Below are 18014 nucleotides of genomic sequence, written 5' to 3'. Positions count from 1 at the left end.
AGCGAATTGTTCGCCTCTGTTTCTGTATGCTCTTTCAGCAATCAAGCAATTTGAAGTTTTACTGGTCTTGATGTTCTTTTTTTGCCAAATTTTGTCTGTGAATTTTTTATCAAGGTCGCTTACGATCAGAATGTGCGTTTTCGTGTCAAAACAAAGAAATTGATCTCAAAATTGCATTATTCACGTGAAAAGTTTTGTATTCCTATTTCTGCTGAGCTGAATTTGAGTTAGAATCAGAAGATACAAATTGATGTGATGTTTTCTTTTCAGATCGGCAATGGAAACAGATGTCCTTGCATTGCTTGAAGAGCTGAAGAATGTGCAAAAAGCCAGCATTTCGCACCCAATAAACTTACCTCGAGAAGATACTCGGGAAGAAATTCTGAAATTGAGGGATTGGATCAATTCGCAAGATATTAAACGTGAGATTATTTAAATTTTAATTGCGCGCAATCACACTAAATATTTCCAGAAACTCAAGTTTCTGTTTGAACGTCTCGATAACGTAATTATTTCAGTAATTGTTTTCTGACGATATTTCAAAAAACGTGTTCACCAAATTTTTGGGTATTTTATGAAATTTGTAAATTCATGCGAGTCTTGTCATACCAAACTTCGCTTATTTGCTATCAGTGAATTTAATTTTTAGCCCTCAGACCTCCGAGAAAGAGTCTGAAAGAAAGACGACAGCAGTTGATGCCTGCTGGTTTTGACTGGCATCAAGTCACCGGATTCAACCCGAACAACCTCAGAAGTCGACAGCATCGGGAACCGGATCCAGTTCGAAATCAAAGCGCAATTCCTGATGTTCATATATCAACTGAGCGAGATAGCATCGAGGAAAATGTTGAGAGATCTCGCGACAGACTTGAAGATCGTCGAAGAAGTGTTCAGTTTGGTGATTCAATTGAGGTTTCTGGGGCTACAATAGGAGGCGGGCGGAGTTTACAGGACGATTCTTTGTCGTCAACAGTAACTATTCAAGGTAAAGTTGATCATCTTTGCTGCGAAATGGTAGCTGAATACTTTTTGAAACAGCCAAAAAAATAAATATCTGTACTAAAAAATCATAGTCCTTAATTTTTGATGAAAATTGATTTCATTTAGGGAACGATCCGCATCTTTCGTCTACACTTGCCAGTCTTCTAAATGAACAGAAGAGAATGCAGGCCCAGCTACAACAGGATATGCGTCATCAAGAGGATCAGTTCAAGGAGCAGCTTTCTAAAATAGCCGAGCAGCAGAGGAGGCTTATCGAGAGAGACACACTGAAAGACATCATTCAACAACAGCAGCAAATTCTGCTCTCGGCATCCAATGGTGAGGAAAGAAGTCTATCTAGCTATTATTAAGAACATAAAATAACGGTTATAGGCCCTAAACAATAGTAGCGACAAAACGTTTTTTTTGTAATAGTATTTAGGTCTTATTTATGAAGAATTTTTATAGCGCTGATTCTTCAAAAACTAAGTGGTTTTTGTGAATCAATATACAAGGTGTCTCAAATCTATTATGAGACTTATGTGTCATTCTTGCGAATCAATTAATGAATTAAATTAATTGAAGCGTTATTCTAGCAAACATAAATAGATAATTTTTATCAGGTCTGAATATGGCTCCACATCTACCTGCAATGTCTCCAGCCCCAGGAATGTTTTCTATGCAGAACCCCATGATGACTCAGACGCCCATGACTGCGTCAATGGCCTCCCTTTCATTTGGAGGACCTGGTACGGCTGCTTCTATGCATCCAATGCAAAATATCCAGCCATCAAGTATCCCACGGCCTGGCGGATTAAATCTTTCCCCCCAGATGTCTATGATGCCATCATTCAATCCTCTCAGTAGTTTAAACGGGTTAGGGCTAGGAGCAATGGGAAATCTGGGAAACTTTCCGACAACAGCGTCTATCTCATCTCCTAGCGTGCCTCCGGCAATGATTGGAATGCAGATGCCCTCAGCTGCACTTTTCGGACAGGGGGCTTCTGGGAGTAGTTCTGGAATGGGCATGCGTTTTGCTAGTCCTGGAATTCAAATTGATAATACGCGTGTGTGTTCCACGTCGCAACCAAACTTGACCAATGCATTAAAGGTAAGTTGATCTTTTTATGCGCTTATTTTCGAAGCTTTCTTAATGTAGGACGTGATTTTCGTTACCAACGTTTTATGAAATAGGAAGGCGAAATTATGTTCGAGGTGGGTTTTTGTAGTATCGTATTATGTCATCGCCTATTCAGACTCGATTAGAATCACATAAAGTACCGATTTTTAATTAGTTTTTAAAGATCAGATATCATCATGGTAACCGAAGTTTCTAACACTAGTCCTTCATCGTTTCACCAAGTCAAAAACCATTGGAATTTCATTAATTAGGGAAAAGTAAACGCGGAGGAAATTAAAGAGAGCGTCAGATGGTTGGTAATCAAGCCAATCAGATTGAGAAAACTAACACCTGCTCAGAATAAACCGTTTTCTTTTAACAATTTGCAAGTTCATATAGGATGTAATTTTCACTTACGGCTGCTTGAAGTTTTTTGCTCACACGCTTGTGGTGTCTGTGTTCTCTTTTCAATCGAAGTCCAGATGTGGCAGCCGCTGAGGCGGTGGACTCGAAGTCTAGAGGTCAGTCGGTTGAAACCCGTAGTCGGAATCCATGAAAGAAAACTTTTTTTTTGCTGTTTGTTTGTCCGAAATTTTTCAAAGCTTCCTTTTTGTGTGTTTTGCGCTGGTTTATGCGTAGTTAAACTTGTCTCAGTGAATAAACTTGTTCATAGGTAGATCAAATTTCACAAATGGTAAAAGATCTTTCTTGAAAGTTCAATCCTAATTTGAATGATTGCAATGCATGGTTTCAGTATAAATTGGGTATCTAATCTGTCAGACATTAGTACAAAAACTAGCCAATTGATCTAAAACGGCGAATTTTAAGGTGGTTAGAAGTGTTCATAAATTCTATCATCATCTATTAAGGTCCGACCATTGAAATTTGTAAAAACTTCGTGTTCGGGTGTGTTTCAGTGTTTTTTATAATAATCGAAAGAAGTGATATATCGCGAGAGATAGTAAAGCCTTTTGAGTGATATTGGAGCCATTCTAGTAATATTGAAGCCCTTTCAGTCGTGATTCGAACGACATTAAAAAATTTTGAAAATTTTTGTTCAGTTTCGAGTTAAACTAGTTTGAAGTTTTTGATATTTGGTCGAAGTTCGAGCTAATAAAGCGAGCGAGCAGGCTCATTTATGCTTATTTAAGGCCGTCTACATCAGCTGATGTGTGCCTTTTTTACTGAATAAAAGTTGTTTGTTTTTTCAAGCTTTAAACATACAGCAATGTTTTTTAGTTTTTCTACAAAAAATGTTATGCAATTTGCAAATTTTACTATGAAGGTGGGATATACCGTAGTTGTACTTTCTCGTTCAGATCCAGAAAAAACGAGATTAATTTGAATTTTTTCTGTTATGGTCGGAACATTCTGTGCTACTTGGCACAGTGACCGGCTAGCCCTGTTTCAGTTCGGCTTCTTTTCTATTTACATTAGCAACGTTACGGTTACCCTAAACCTATCATCGAATTTAATTAAGTTTAAAATATTGAAGTGTAAAATCCTCTTACAGCTACACACTTGCATTCATACATATTAATGGATTTATATTTGCCTTTTGTGTTATATGGACTTCTCGTGTTCAATTCAAATTCATCTGCTAAAAATTAGTGTAAATTGCGCTTTTCAATTGCGAAAGCTGCAATGGCGCGAGATAACATAACGACTTCTATTTTCGAGAGTGTATTTCATTTTTTAGATGTCTCGGTGGAATAAAAAAAATCAAGATTTGTTAGTTTTCTCAGAAAAAAACTGTCCTTGGAAGTTCCAAAAGCTTAAACCTGATGTATTTTCTCAAAATTTGAAAGTTTAAAATCGTACAATAGTTTTTTCGGTTTCCTTGTTCTCTTATACGATTTTCAAGCCTTTTCTGTGTTTTCACTTGCGAGAAGTATAGATAAAAGCCCCTCAAAAGCCCTGATTGGTTCAAAAACATCACCACCATATTAGGGAGCTAACAAATATTTATCCTGTACTGTAGAACAGGATTGTAATTCAAATAGCAGAAAACAGAACGTTTTGGACGAACTGAAAAAACACTGGGATTACTAAAATTTTTTCCTTAACTACAAGATACAACCTTTGCAATACCACCGAGATAATAGTAACATTATAAGAGCCTTTGCTAGACCTGCATCGGTTTTTGAAAGCAGTACCTAACATGAGCACTGCCGTTTACGAAATTTCATGTCCTTGAACTGTTTTAGACTACTTCAGTGCATAATTCGGTTGCCTTGAAAACCGCTTCTTCTGCATCACCAGTAGGGAAGACCACAATCATGCAACAACTGCAGTCCATGCAACTGTCGGACTCCTCCGATGAAGATGGTTTGACTAGTGGGGGTGCTAATATGTCCATGTACTCTACCAGCAATAGTGTATATGGGAATAAATTGAAGCTGGATTGGGAACCGGTGCTGACTGATCCTCAGAATGCATGGAGATGGAAGATAGTAGTTGCGGTGATGAAGGCAAGTTTATTTGTTTCATGAAGTTAAATTAAACTCACCTTTTGTATGATCCACATCAATTTGAGAGTTTTCAGCGAGGAAAGAAGAACAAATATCTAAGGTCTCTTTACTTAGGACCAAAATCGGCTTTACTTTGCTATTATTTGTTTTCAACCAACAAAGTGCAAACTTTTCCATTTTTGTTCTCTTGATTCTTTGAGAATGAATAATTGGGACCTTGTAAGAAAAACGAAACTTATATCTATAATTTCTGAATTCTACAAACTAAATCTAGAAACTAAATTTGTTGCATGTTTAGTGTTTAACTTTAATTTTGGCTTGCAGGGTTGGATGGTGCGTCGTCTGATGCGTACTGAGAAGATCCAGGCACTAGTCACCACAATCCGAGACGCTAGAGACTTCCTGGCCGATCTGCGCTACACTCAGGAGGAATATCCAGGCATGACAGACGAAAAAGATAACGAGTTGCAGCATCGGATCATATCTCAACTAAGAGCGGCCATTTTTGAACTGCATCGAGTTTTCTTTGATACACCTTTAAGAGCTAAATTGGATCTCATCTCGCATTCCAGAAGACATTACTTGAACAAAAGGTTGCAAGGGAATCCATCGGCCTTTCACGCATCCCGAGACTCGCATTCCAGCCTGTCAGCGGCGACTCTGAAGGCACGCGAAAGGAGGCTTCATCCCTCGGGTTCTGTGGACAACGACACTTCGCGATCATCAACGAGAGAGAAAAGAGCCCCTAAGAGGGTAGACTGTGGACTGAGGGGAGGCTTTTTGCCCAAAAAGGAGCCCCAGCCTCCTGTGAAACTTGACCCGAGAAAGTTCTACAGTAAACATGGTATGTAACTGTTTTTGATTCATGTGCAATTCTGACAATTCATTGCAATCAATTGTACAATTGATGTCTTCAAAGTATTCAATAATATATCAAGTCGTATAATTTGAAGGGATGCTAACTGCTACAATGACTTAAAATTTATTTTTCAAGCTGATTTTTTGTTTCAGGTAGGAGTAGAACTAGAAGCACAGAGCGGAGCTAAGCAACCCGAGCATCCGGAAGCCTCGTGATGCAAGTTGTTTGTAAAAATCAGGATTTTGTATTGAAAATTACGTTGTTCACTGTTCGATTTGTCAAATGAGCTCCGAAAAACAGAAGACGATCTGGAATTAGGTGCAATGAACTGAATTTCTATTCAATTCGGCCGTGTGATTTTTTTCCGACTAACCACACTGAAAAGAATTGCAGTAAGTATGTTAAAAAATGATCGTTTTTTCGCCCGGCTTTAGTCAAAGAAAGAGATCTAAGAAAGATAGGTGGTCAATTTTGATATGATGTTAATTCGAAAGTAAAATGGTGAAATAACGAGATTCACTTAATTGACCGAGCTACCGAGCTAAGTTCTGTCTAAGTCGGAATAAAAGAAAGTAGCTCTGAATCGAAGGCTCCTTATCATATTCTTATTATTGCTGCAATTAGCCAGGGTTTTGAACTCGGCCACTAGACTTTTTGCCTCTTGATACTTGTTCATATAATTAATGAGTAAAAATAATACACGTGTTTTAAGTGGCTGTACAATAAATTCCATCTCTACGATTAGTTCGGGTACTATGGGTCGCTGTCTTGCTGCTAATTTTTCATTGAATTAATTTTTACAGATTTGTCTTAAGGTTAGCGATTTGAACAGTATGGGTCCCATTTCCAAAGTGTCTAATGGTCTGGGTAATTGAGTTTTTTTTATACATCTTGAATTTTTTTCCTCCCAAGGAAAACAGCTTTGTTTATAAGAGGAGCTTTTACAGAAGCTCAGTTATTGCCAGCAAAGTTCGCTATCTATCTGTTTCACAACTGTTTGCGAAAGCTCACAAACGAACGCGTAGGATCGAGTTGAAAGTATTGTTTCAAATAGGTTTTTATTTGAAAGTTTTGTTGATTCTATAAGCTGGTTTGAAATCTGATTTAAAATTGTGCCTGCGGACAAATACCAAGTTATCAGTCTGGTTTTCACCTGAAATTGAAAAACTTAGATTTTGTGTTTTAATTGCTCAATTCATATCAATTTTATGGAGGCTCCGGGAGTTTTTGTCTTGCGATTGACACTTTTCGAAATATTTGTCAAAAACAAATTGCTTTGCGAGTATCGGCAATTTGTTGTGAGTATGGTTTAAATTGCAACGGTACGCCTTACTGGGTAATTACAATAGTTGTTAACTAATTTTGATGTGAATTTTTCCCAAACAATTTTGCCTAAACATTTAGGAAAATAATGAAATGTCTTGGATTTTCTTGCGTATGCTCATGCTGCCAGGCGTTTTTTTTTCGATTTTTACTTTAAAAATATTATATGCAGGGTTTGGGCATCTCCCAAATGTATGTTTCATCTAGTTACATTAATTAAAAATAAATATTTCTGTTCTGATTTTCAATTCAAGTTTTTTTTGTTGCCGATTTGTGATTGATTTTGCAAAACTTTCTGACAAGGGGTGGAGGCTTATCTTGAATTGTAATTTTCTGTTTAACTTTGGTCGGTAGCGCCTGGAACAAAAGGACCCGCAGGGGCGAATCTAGGATTTTCACCAGAGGGGGGTCGAATTTTTTTCTTGAAAAGTACATGATTTTTATAAAACATCAACTAATTGAATTGTTTTGCCTAGCTATCCTTTTATAATTCTCCTAGTATATTGTGTTTGAATACGTTGATGGACTACCGTGTTTTTAAGCAGATTTTTGAAGGCTTTTGAGAATCATATTTTTTTCCATTGTTTTCCTATGGTTTTACAAAAGTATTCAATAATTAACGAAGAAAAGAAAAAAATTGAATGTTTTTGCTAGATTTTGAGTAATTGCAGATTATTACGTATATCTTTCTGAACTGAAATTCACTTCTAAAATATAAGGGAAAACAGAAGAATATACAGTTATCTGGTTCAGAAGGTTCCTAGCGCTTAGTGAACGTTCGTTGAACTGATACTGTTTTCCATCTAAAATTCATTTGAGTAAAATCTCATTCAAATTAGATTAGAAAACCCTCAAATTGGGAAATGGTAAACCTAAAAGAAACCAAAAAAGAATAATTTTGAAGTTTACAGGAAAAAAATGTTGAGGTTTTTTTGAATTGTGTGAATTTTGAGAAAATTGTGCTCGAATTTAGGTGTTGAATAGCAGCCTAAAAAACTTCAGAACCAAAGTTTGGTAACCAAAAGTTTTTAGGCGGGTCTTTTAATTCTATCTTTCGGTGATTTAAAATACTGATTTCTTTTAAACGTACTTTAGAGAAAAAAATTATTGTTTAATTGATAGTTTTACCACCAAATTTTATTTTCAGTGTTAAGTTTCATGCAAAAACAGTACTGTTGGTGGAATGTCGATGTATCAGTAATCAAGAATCTGCATTCAAATCTATTATATATTTAAATGCGAGCTTCACTATCTCGCCATGTTTAAGCTTTTTCAACGTATTATTTTTGCATGTTTAAGCTATATCGTATATTGAAATGAAGATTTTTTTTTGATTTTCCAATTTGATTTTAGTGGTTATTTTACCGAGTTTAAATTAAGCAGCTCAATGTCGGATTAGGTGTTGCGAATTCGGTCTCCAATTCTGAATGCCCTAATCATTTTAGCTGACGAAATAAGACGATTTTTGAGATTTTTTTCAGAAATTTCAAATAACAAAATAATTTTAAAAACCTTAAGTTGCCAACCCTGTAGTTGGGTACTGTCAGAACACTGTCAAAGATTGCGAATCTTGCCTCCAAATATGACTACTCAAATCCTTGTAGTTTTCGAGATATGACGTTTTTTTGTGATTTTTTCGAAATCTTTTTGTGATTTTTTCGAAATCTTTCAGAAAACCTAACTCATGATTATTTTTTATAAAAATCTGAAATTCCCAAACCTGTAGTTGGGTACTGTGAGAGTATTATCAACGATTGCAAATCTTGCCTCCAAAAATATGACTGCTCAAAACCTTCTAGTTTTCGAGATACGACGTTTTTTAATTTTTTCAAAATTTTCAGAAAGTTCAAATTAATTATTTAAATTTGAAATTCTCAACGCTATAGTTCGGTGTTGTCAGGGTACTCTGGAGAGTTGCACATTTTGTCATATGCGACTGGTCAATTGCTTTTAGTTTCCGAGATGTGACGTTTTTTAATTTTTCAAAATTTCTCAAAGAACTTATCTACATACTTAGATACAACCTTACTTTCAGCGTACACCTAGGCGTCTCTTATCTTGCCTCTTAATATGAATGCTCAAATCTTTTTAGTTTAAGAGATAAGACGTTTTTTCCATTTTTTTTCAGGAAACAGATTTGAAAAATTCATTAAATTTTGAATTCCTAACCCTATAGCAGGATGCTTTCAGGGACTCTCAGTGGTTGCAAATCTGGCCTCCAAATTTCTCCAGAAGCCCATTAAGTTTTCGAGATGACGTTTTTTAAATGGGAATTTGAAAAAATCAAAGAAGTTCGAAATTACCAAACCTGTAATTGGGTGCAATCAGTACACTAAAAGTTTGCAGATGTTGTTTCAAATATATTTGATTTTTCATGAGTTGTCGAAAAATTTCGAAGCATCGAAGGTGCGTTAAACGCTAGTTATATTTGCTTGAATTGTCAAAGAAAAACTTCTATTAAGCTCTGCTGCAGAAATAACAAAGCTCATTGAGGACTAGAACAGATGAATATGAAGAACAACTTCAGATTAGTAGAAGTGCGAAAAAACTGATACAGTTTTTGCAATTTGATATTGAAATTTCTTCCAAATCTGTTTCATATACGAACCTAAGATGATAATTGTGGTAAGAACTTGGTTTGAATGTGTTTATGGTAAATAAGCAGAAAATTGAACATTTCTCAGAAATCTGCTTAATTAATATGGAATTATATATAAGGATTTTATTTTTGACTCTTTCAATTGAAGTTTGGTTAACCGTTATTGAAAATCCAATTTAGAACCGAATTTTGAAAATTTTCACAGAAATTTCAAAATCAATTCTTGAACTGGTGATCACAACATAGATATCACGTGGAATCATCTGGTACTGTTTTAAAAAAAGTGTGGCCTTCTAATGGAATAGTTAATAGGTCAAATTAAATCAAATCTTATCATGTTTTAGAAATTTCAGGGCGTGTTACCTAATTGAAAAACATCAGTGATAGTTACGTGTAGATTTTGCAATGAAGGTCTTGTGATTAATTTTTTGGTTCATGCAAAGTCAATGGTAAGAGTTTTTGCGCAAAAATTTAGGTTTTTCTCAAAAAAATTGGACATTACCACACAAAATCCAAAAAACAGTTTTTCTTACCATTCTCTGAAACCTTACGAATTCAACTACCTATCTTAATACATTGTGAAACCTATTCCCTATCCTAATACATAGCCTGCTGACCGGATGTTCTTTACCTTATCTTAAAACACAGGGGTCAGCAGCCCCCTCCCCCTCCCCCACTTCATCTCCAACATCTACTACTCTTGCGTCAAATATCACTGGGAAGTATGTGCTGGGGGCACCTGATTTGTACCAGGATTGTGTACATGTATTGTGTTGTCGTCATTGACTGAAGTGAAGTTTACCTATTGACTTAAGCGTAGCTGTTGGTCAGGATTGTTGGATGTCATTCGTTGAAGAGCGCTGGGAAGAGGGTGCTGGTCTTCCCAACAGAGCTGATCGAGGAACTTTTCGAGGGCGCCTGTCCCACAAGCCGGCATTGCTACGACGAATCTGATCGGCTGGAGGTACTTCACTAACGACTACACCAGAGGCCCTTAGTAGAGGGTTTTTGTTCACAACAGCTTTCCGTTCTGTAACGACTACGCCAGAGGGCCTTAGTAAAATCACTTTGTTCACAGCATTTTTCCGTTCTGCGGAACGTTTCTTTAAATCTTGTATTACTTTAGAGGGTACATAGGTCTAATCAGGAACAAACTGGCAGGAGGCTGGGTTTTTGTCGCTAATGAAACGCAGATAACCTGTATTTGTGTCAGAAGCCGTTTTAACTAACGAAAGTGTTGATCTTCAGCATTGTCCATTCGTATGCGCTGTGAAAATGATAGTTTGACTTGTGTAAGCATCCTGGGAGATTCAATTTCCTGTCGAAAGGGTAGCTGCTGTTTTGTTGTGTTGCAATATTGCGTCGATGCTTGCAAGAATTTTGCAGAAATGAGCTGAATCTCGTCGAATTTGAGTCCAATCATATGAAGGCTCTAGAGAAAGGCAACTTTGTGTAGTCTTCTGTACAATTTATCAAGACTCATTGCTACCAAGGTTCCGTATGGTTTGGAATCAACAGGTAGAGCAAAAGAATCATCGATATATGCACCTCCTAAAAATTCGCCCAATAACCAGATAGGTGACAAGCATTTTAAAATCACGACAAGCTGTATACAAGGTGGCGTGGGAAGCCTACTGTTGTTTTTCCAGAATCAGGAAACAGCTCTTAAAAAACTATTCTATTCCTTGAAGGGACTGGTGCTCGTGTATCTGTCTTCAATAAAAACAGTTTTTTCATTTTAGGGACTGGTGATTGTGTATATGTCAATAATAAAAACAGTACCCCTTTGCTGTTTTCTGCTCCTCTGTATAGTCCTCAATGTGATTAAAAGGCGTCTAGGAAACCAGTTCATCTATTGACGCTTTAGCGATTTCGGCAACTATATTCCGAGCTGTGGCTCAACGTTCTCCAAGGAGTCTCGGCAGCATAATAATCGGCTGGCTCTTTGTGTCCTTTCACCCTGATTTGTGTATAAACAGTGAGGATGGGAGATAGCTTGTATGTCTGCTTGCAACATCTGAAAGTTTTCGAAGCTGGCGTTGAGGTTTCTGTAATGGGAGAGGTGGGATCCAGAAACAAGCATCCCAAGTGCTGTAATATAGCGTTTCGGTCAACGCAAGATATCCAGTAAGTGAATCCAGAAGAGCTGCAGCACGTTATGCTTAGAGGGAAAGACAACTGAACCAATTGAGCTTAGTAATGTTAGATCCCCTAATGAGAAGAAAGTTGAAGGAAGCTGGTTGCATGTGCCGGCGGAACGTCGGGGAAAACCAACCGCGGCTTCCGATTTGTTCTTCACTACATATCGCTAGCGACGAAATTTGACTTGCCGGAGGCACAAACTTGCTGTCAGATTATTTTTTACTTTTTGCTACGACAGCCGAGACTGTGCTACTCTGGTAATTGTTGCTACACAATTGGTCACTTCTTTCAATGACGTAACATTTCGGTTTCGAAATTGGTTGGAGAAAAGATTTGTTCTGTTTAGAATTTGGTGGTAGAAAATTACGTTGATTGGTTCTTGTCATAGATAGACGAGATCGGAGTTGCTTTTTAACATTGAGCCTCATGAGTCGTTAAAGGGACAGCGTGTATTCAAAAAAGAAAAAAAAATTGATTAACCTTTGAATTTCTCTACAATCCAGTCCCTTGACTGAAACACACTGAAACACAATATTTTATTGTTTTCAGCAAGACAACCTGTTTTTGTTACGGACAACAGTCCCTTACTGGAAGGATAAGATTACTGTGTCGGCGGACGTGTAATCTTGATATGGAGAAAGAAGGTGAAATAAATTTTGATAGAGAAAGTCCGTCATTTTGGTCGATTGATAGGTCCTTGTTTCATCTTGAATTGAATGCATCTACATTGGCCTAGATGTTTCACAAGCCACTCGCCTCATTCTTGATGGTTTCTTCACGGTGCACTAGGAGAAGTCAAAAGAAGTATGGACGTATGGCAGCTCGAGGATGTTCCAAAGGGATTTACTGGCAGCCGCAAGTCGAAGATCACAGCGTCTTTCCCGGCAGCGAGACGAGCTCCCGAAATCTTGACATTCGCACTTTTTTTAACGACAACACGATCTTATATTTGCTTACCCGAGAAGCAGTAGCACGCTCCTATACTCCTGCGGCATATTCAGCCAGGTATGCCGCTGACATAAATGTGTCACAAAGCAGGCAAGTCATGTTTCCTCTGACCATTGCAAAAATTTTGACATTATTAGGAAAAAGAATTGGCCGTAGTCAGCATCGTAATTGATTGAGCCAGCAGAGGCTTCATTTATTGATCGAAACACATTCTGATGAACTGTGCAAATTTCGGCTGAGTCAAGTTTCTTCACCAAATGCCAAGCTTCCTCTGATTGCGGGCGGGCATTCTTAGGAACGAATTTCCTCGGCGCGTCGCTGCACTTTAATACGACACAGACTCACCTGAGGCTGCAAGCTTCTTGTAACATCGGAAATTAATTGATGCACAATTGTGTGTTAAGTAATTGGCAAGCTTCAGTTAAGAGAACCATAAATATTTGTGATTGGCGATAACTGAGTGGCAACTGTTGGGGTCATGAGGAAGTCCTGTCGAGGAACCGCATATCTTTCTTTTGATGTCAATTGAATGGTCGCGCTCCTCTCTGCAATGGTTTTATTGGTTCTTGTTGCTACACAATTTGTAACTCCTTCCATTAACTTAAGATTTTTTCTGTTTCGAAATTGGTCGGAGAAAAGATTTGTTCGGAATTGGTTGGAGAAAAGATTTCTTCTGTTTCGGAATTGGTTAGAGAAAAGGAAGTTTGATTGGTTCTTGTCGTGGATAGACGAGATCGTAGTTGCTTTTTAACATTTAGCCTCATGAGTCGTGAAAAGGACAGGGTGTATTCAAGAAAGTAATTGTAAAAACAGTGAGGATGGGAGATAGTTTGTATGTCTGCTTGCAACATCTGACAGTTTTCGAAGCTAGCGTTAACGTTTCTGTAATGGGAGAGTTGGGATCGAGAAACAACCATCCCAAGTTTTGTAATATAGCAATTCGGTCAACTCAAGATATCCAGTTAGTGACCCAGAAGAGCTGCAGCACGTTATGCTGAAAGGGAAAAACAACTGAACAAATTGAGCTTAGTAATGTAAGATCCCCTAACGAGAAGAAAGATGAAGGAAGCGTGTTGCATGTGCCGGCGGAACTTCGGGGAAAATCAACCACAGCTTCCGATTTGTTCTTGACTACATATCGCTTGCGACGAAATTTGACTTGCCGAAGGCACAGACTTGCTGTCAGACTATTTTCAACTTTGTGCTACGACAGCCGAGATTGTGCTACTTTGGTAATTGTTGCTAGACAATCGGTCACTCCTTTCATTAACATAAGATCTGTTCTTCTGTTTCGAAATTGGTTGGAGAAAAGATTTGTTTCGGAATTGGTTGGAGAAAAGATTTCTGTTTCGGAATTGGTTGGGGAAATGAAGTTTGATTGGTTCTTGTCATGGTTAGACGAGTTCGGAGTTGCTTTTTAAAATTTAGCCTCATGAGTAGTTAAAGGGACAGGGTGTATTCAAAAAAGTAATTTTTCGAATTTTCCAGTCCCTTGATTGAAACACACTGAAACAATATTTCCTGTTTTTGTTACGGACAACAATCTATTACTGTAAGGAAAGGATTGCTGTGTCGGAGGACGTGTTGTTTTGATATGCAGGAAGAAGCTGAAGTAAGTTTCGATAGAGAAAGTCCACGTTCTTTCGGGCAGCTGCTCACCAAAAAGATTTTCCGTAAACTTCTAATCGAATGATAGGTCGTTGTTTTATCTTGATGAATTGAATGCATCTACTTTGGCCTAGATGTTTCAGAAGCCACTCGCCTCATTCTTCATGGTTCCACAGCGGTGCTCATAGAGAAGTCAAAAGAAGTGTGGATGTGTGGCAGCTCGAGGATATTCCAAAGGCATTCACTGGCAGCCGCAAGTCGAAGACCACAGCGTCTTTCCCGGCAGCGAGACGAGCTCCCGAAATCTTGACATTCTCACTTTTTTAACGAAAACAGGACCGTGTACTTGCTTGCACCCTTTACAGAAACAGTAGCACGCTCCCACACTCCTGCGGCATATTCAGCCAGGTATGCCGTGTAACATTCGCCCGGAAGATACATATCGACGGAGAACAAAACTAAGTCCTAAGACGACTGGCTAACGTCTAAACAGAGCTTTGCATGCTTTTCACCGTCTCTACCAAGCCAGTACTTTCGGTGGTCTTTCTAACATCGGGTCGACAAAAACGTTACTGCTTTCGGCTTCGGTCAAAACACTCAAATTAACTTAATTACATGCAGAAATAGTGAGCTCATGGCTGGGTCTCAGTATCCCCAGACCACGAGGTTACTCCTAAAAACAGGGCTACTACTACTTATTAAACTATTATTGTTTTTGTTCAGTAGATAAAAATCATCATCTCCATCGAAGATGGATCAACCCTTTCCCCCCACTCCTAGCTTCTCATTTTAGCAAAATGAATTCAGATGTTAGTTAAATTCAAATCAGGACATGACAGGGAAGCTAAAAGTTCATATAAGATGATAAAAGTTTCAGTCCCGAAACCCCTCTTGATTCTTGAATCCACTGAATCAAGCACGTTAAGCTTGATTTCTCTGTAACCCGGAAGGCTGGTTTCCACCCCTCACGGTTGTTAGCAACTGCCTTGCAACTTCTGCTTTTCTCTGATTCTGATTCTCAATTTTCTCGTTGTTGTCGTCGTCGCAACTATCGTTGTTGTCCTTCTTCGACTTTTCTGCCAAAATGGCCGTTTCTGACGTTTCTCAGAAATATGACGTCATAATTCGAATTTTTAAAATTCTAAAATACCAGAATATTCTAGCCCTCACCGTTTGGCCAATCGTTCCAATAACGCTCTTATTCCCTCAAAATCGCCAATTCGGAAGGTTCACTGCTAAAATTTCGAATATGCTGAATCTGCGTTTTGATCCATTCTGGTCGAATGTCACATACTCCCGGACAGTCCGGTCAATGTCCTCATTGAATCTCGCAATGTTGGTAAAATAGGTACAGTGTCATCGAACAGAATTTACAAAATGCACGAAATTACTATTATCCACGTCACATCGACTCACTGCAGAATATAAATGGCATCATACTACATCACTATAGCCTTCAAATTCTTTCATTAATCTGCACGTTGAGGATATGACCTAAGATAAAAACATATTTTCCGACTTCCAATGTCAACGTTATGATTAAAACTTTTTCTCCTAGATTAAAAAGATGTTGGTTTGCAGGACAGTCCTGCCAACCAACAAGCTAAAATTATCCTACTATGCTTCTTCCCTTCGGAAATCTCGCTTGTTATTGTCCTGAATATCAAAACTAAGAAACTCTGTGGTTAGAAAGAACAATGAAACAATCTCCCTCTTCGAGAGATTACCCAAGCCTTTCATGTCACCACAAAGTGATCAGTTCTCCTAGCTGGTTAAAAACAATCATGCAGGCTGGAGTATTTAAATATACTCTTTCACTCAAGCCTTTCTAAATAAATAGTAAGTACGTGTCTCTAAAGCCACTTAACTAAAATCAAAATGCAAATTTATAAATGCAACAACTTCAAAACTCAACTAAATGTTTCAGTTTTCAATTACAACTTGGTTGCTTAGTTTCTCACTTGAGTTTTTTCACACACATAAAACAATTCTGAATTTTAACTTTTTCTTCATCACTCCTTGGTTTTCTTCTTTTTTCGTCGTTTAGAAGTTCTAAAACTTCTAAATTCTTCTAATTTCGTCTCTTTTTGCATCTCGTTTTTCGGCCATTCGTCAATGTTCCATTTCCTCCTCCTGTGACACTGACTCTGCACTCTCAGTTTCTGTATCCTGCAACACGTCATTAGCTATCCTGACGCTGTTGGAAGCCGTCCTCCAACACTTCTGCTCTTCTACCCTCTGTTTGCAACTAGGTAGGGGATGCACCTTAGATTCTCTGTTCCTGCAGAAGCTGTTGTGGAGACACAACGTCACATTTCTCTCCAAATCTTCCTTCAACATCTCCGTCTTCTCCTTCCCACTACGTTCACTTGTCCTGGAAATTCTTTTCACAGCGGTGGTCACTGCATTCCGATGAGTCACGAGAGCTCGCTTGAAAGCTCCTGCTCCAATGTCCAGCTGATATTCACTGTACACTCTGCCGTGCTTCGACATATGCTTTTTAGCATATTCGTACAACCATGCAGTCATGTTAGCTCTGAACCATGGCATCAATCGTTTTCTTGCCCATATCTTCTTCACTTCCATCGGAATGTTTAGAATTTTGCACATTGTCTCAAAAAGATCTAAATCTTTTAGACAATCTAATTTCCGCAACTGTCTCTCGTCGGCGCTTCCTGTCTATTGTTCTCTCTTACGTGAGCTTCCAGCCATCGTATCACCATCATAACTCCCACTATCACTATTGTTATGGGCTGTGATGAGTCTGGTAAACCCATGGAGAGCAGCTCTCCAGAGTCCCAGAGCAACACCAGATTACTACGCTTGGGATACCACCAGGTCTGCAGCAAGCAGTGGCAGGGAAACTCGTCATGTGTCAACATGATGCTCCTCCAATTACGTTTTCCCGAAGCTTCCAGTAATGGTTCCACTTCCATCATCACTCGGTGGACTTCATCACTCTCGTCTACTGTATTGTAATCTGTGACATTGATCCTCTCTGTTTCTGTCTCTCACTGAAGTTCCCGCTCACGTATCCCATGAACTTCTTTCCTAGTATTGATTCCAACTCTTCCTTGGGTCTCTCTGGAACTGCTGAGAACATCTTACATAGCAACTCGTAAGATTTCTCGGACATTCTCGCCAGTCTCACACACTTCGGCACTGAGAAGGCTTGATCCACGATCGTTCTCGTACTCTTTACATCCACGGCTACGAAGTGTACCGGGTATCTGCTCTTGCACATTGGAGCCAATGTCGAATCCACCAAATATCGTGCTCCTGACGGTCTACAATAAGTCTCACTGTATCTGATGTTCATTTCCGTCTCGATCGCTTCCCTCCATTTTCCTATGTACTTCTGTTCAGTCTGCAGAACTCCTGGGAATACTTCTACACTGATGGCTGTGACCATCTCATGTCTCTGTTCTAGATTCAATAGTGACTCTAGAGAACCAAACATGCTGTAGAATCCTAGTGCAGTCACTAGATTCACCTCGGTTCCTCCATGGCAATCTGCTATCAGTTCCGTTTCTGTGCTTGTTTTCATCACGACGTTCCCAAACAATACCGTCAATTGCTTGTGTTGTTTCTCTAGGGTCTTCACACAGTCCAGACCTCCACAAACGTGACCATCCAGTCCACAGACTTCCGCCAGACAGCTACCAGGTTTGACCCAGTCTTCTGGTCCCCAGCCAGGCAACTCCACTTTATCTTCTCCGTTGCTCCTAGAGGCCGTTATCATCACATTATATATGATGTTAAGGTCACGCAGGTTACAGTCTGCATTCAGTTCCCTCTGCACGTCTTGTGTCGCCCGTAATATCGAGTCAGCGTTGGGACTAGGACACCATGATGGCCTCATCAATTCCCACACTGCCATCAAGCTCGTTCTCGGTAATTCATCTGAGAATCCCAACCCAAACTCCACTCTTTTGTCGGATTTTGGTACGGAAGGTGCAGTCA

General features: G+C 38.8%; 1 protein-coding gene across 1 annotated transcript; it reads left to right on the top strand.

The window, feature by feature from the left end:
- The first annotated feature begins 274 nt into the window (after positions 1-274).
- LOC134848041 (uncharacterized) lies at positions 275-5821 on the top strand. The gene is made up of 7 exons (XM_063865376.1): positions 275-422; positions 650-985; positions 1108-1320; positions 1605-2092; positions 4309-4572; positions 4897-5416; positions 5584-5821. Exons 1-7 carry the CDS (start codon positions 278-280, stop codon positions 5616-5618), a joined length of 2001 nt encoding a protein of 666 aa, XP_063721446.1. The 5' UTR covers positions 275-277; the 3' UTR covers positions 5619-5821.
- Positions 5822-18014: the final 12193 nt, after the last annotated feature.

This window comes from Symsagittifera roscoffensis, chromosome 6 (assembly GCF_963678635.1).
Source record: "Symsagittifera roscoffensis chromosome 6, txSymRosc1.1, whole genome shotgun sequence".
Classification (NCBI taxonomy): Eukaryota; Metazoa; Xenacoelomorpha; order Acoela; family Convolutidae; genus Symsagittifera; species Symsagittifera roscoffensis.
This window is presented reverse-complemented; position numbering and strand designations above follow the sequence as displayed.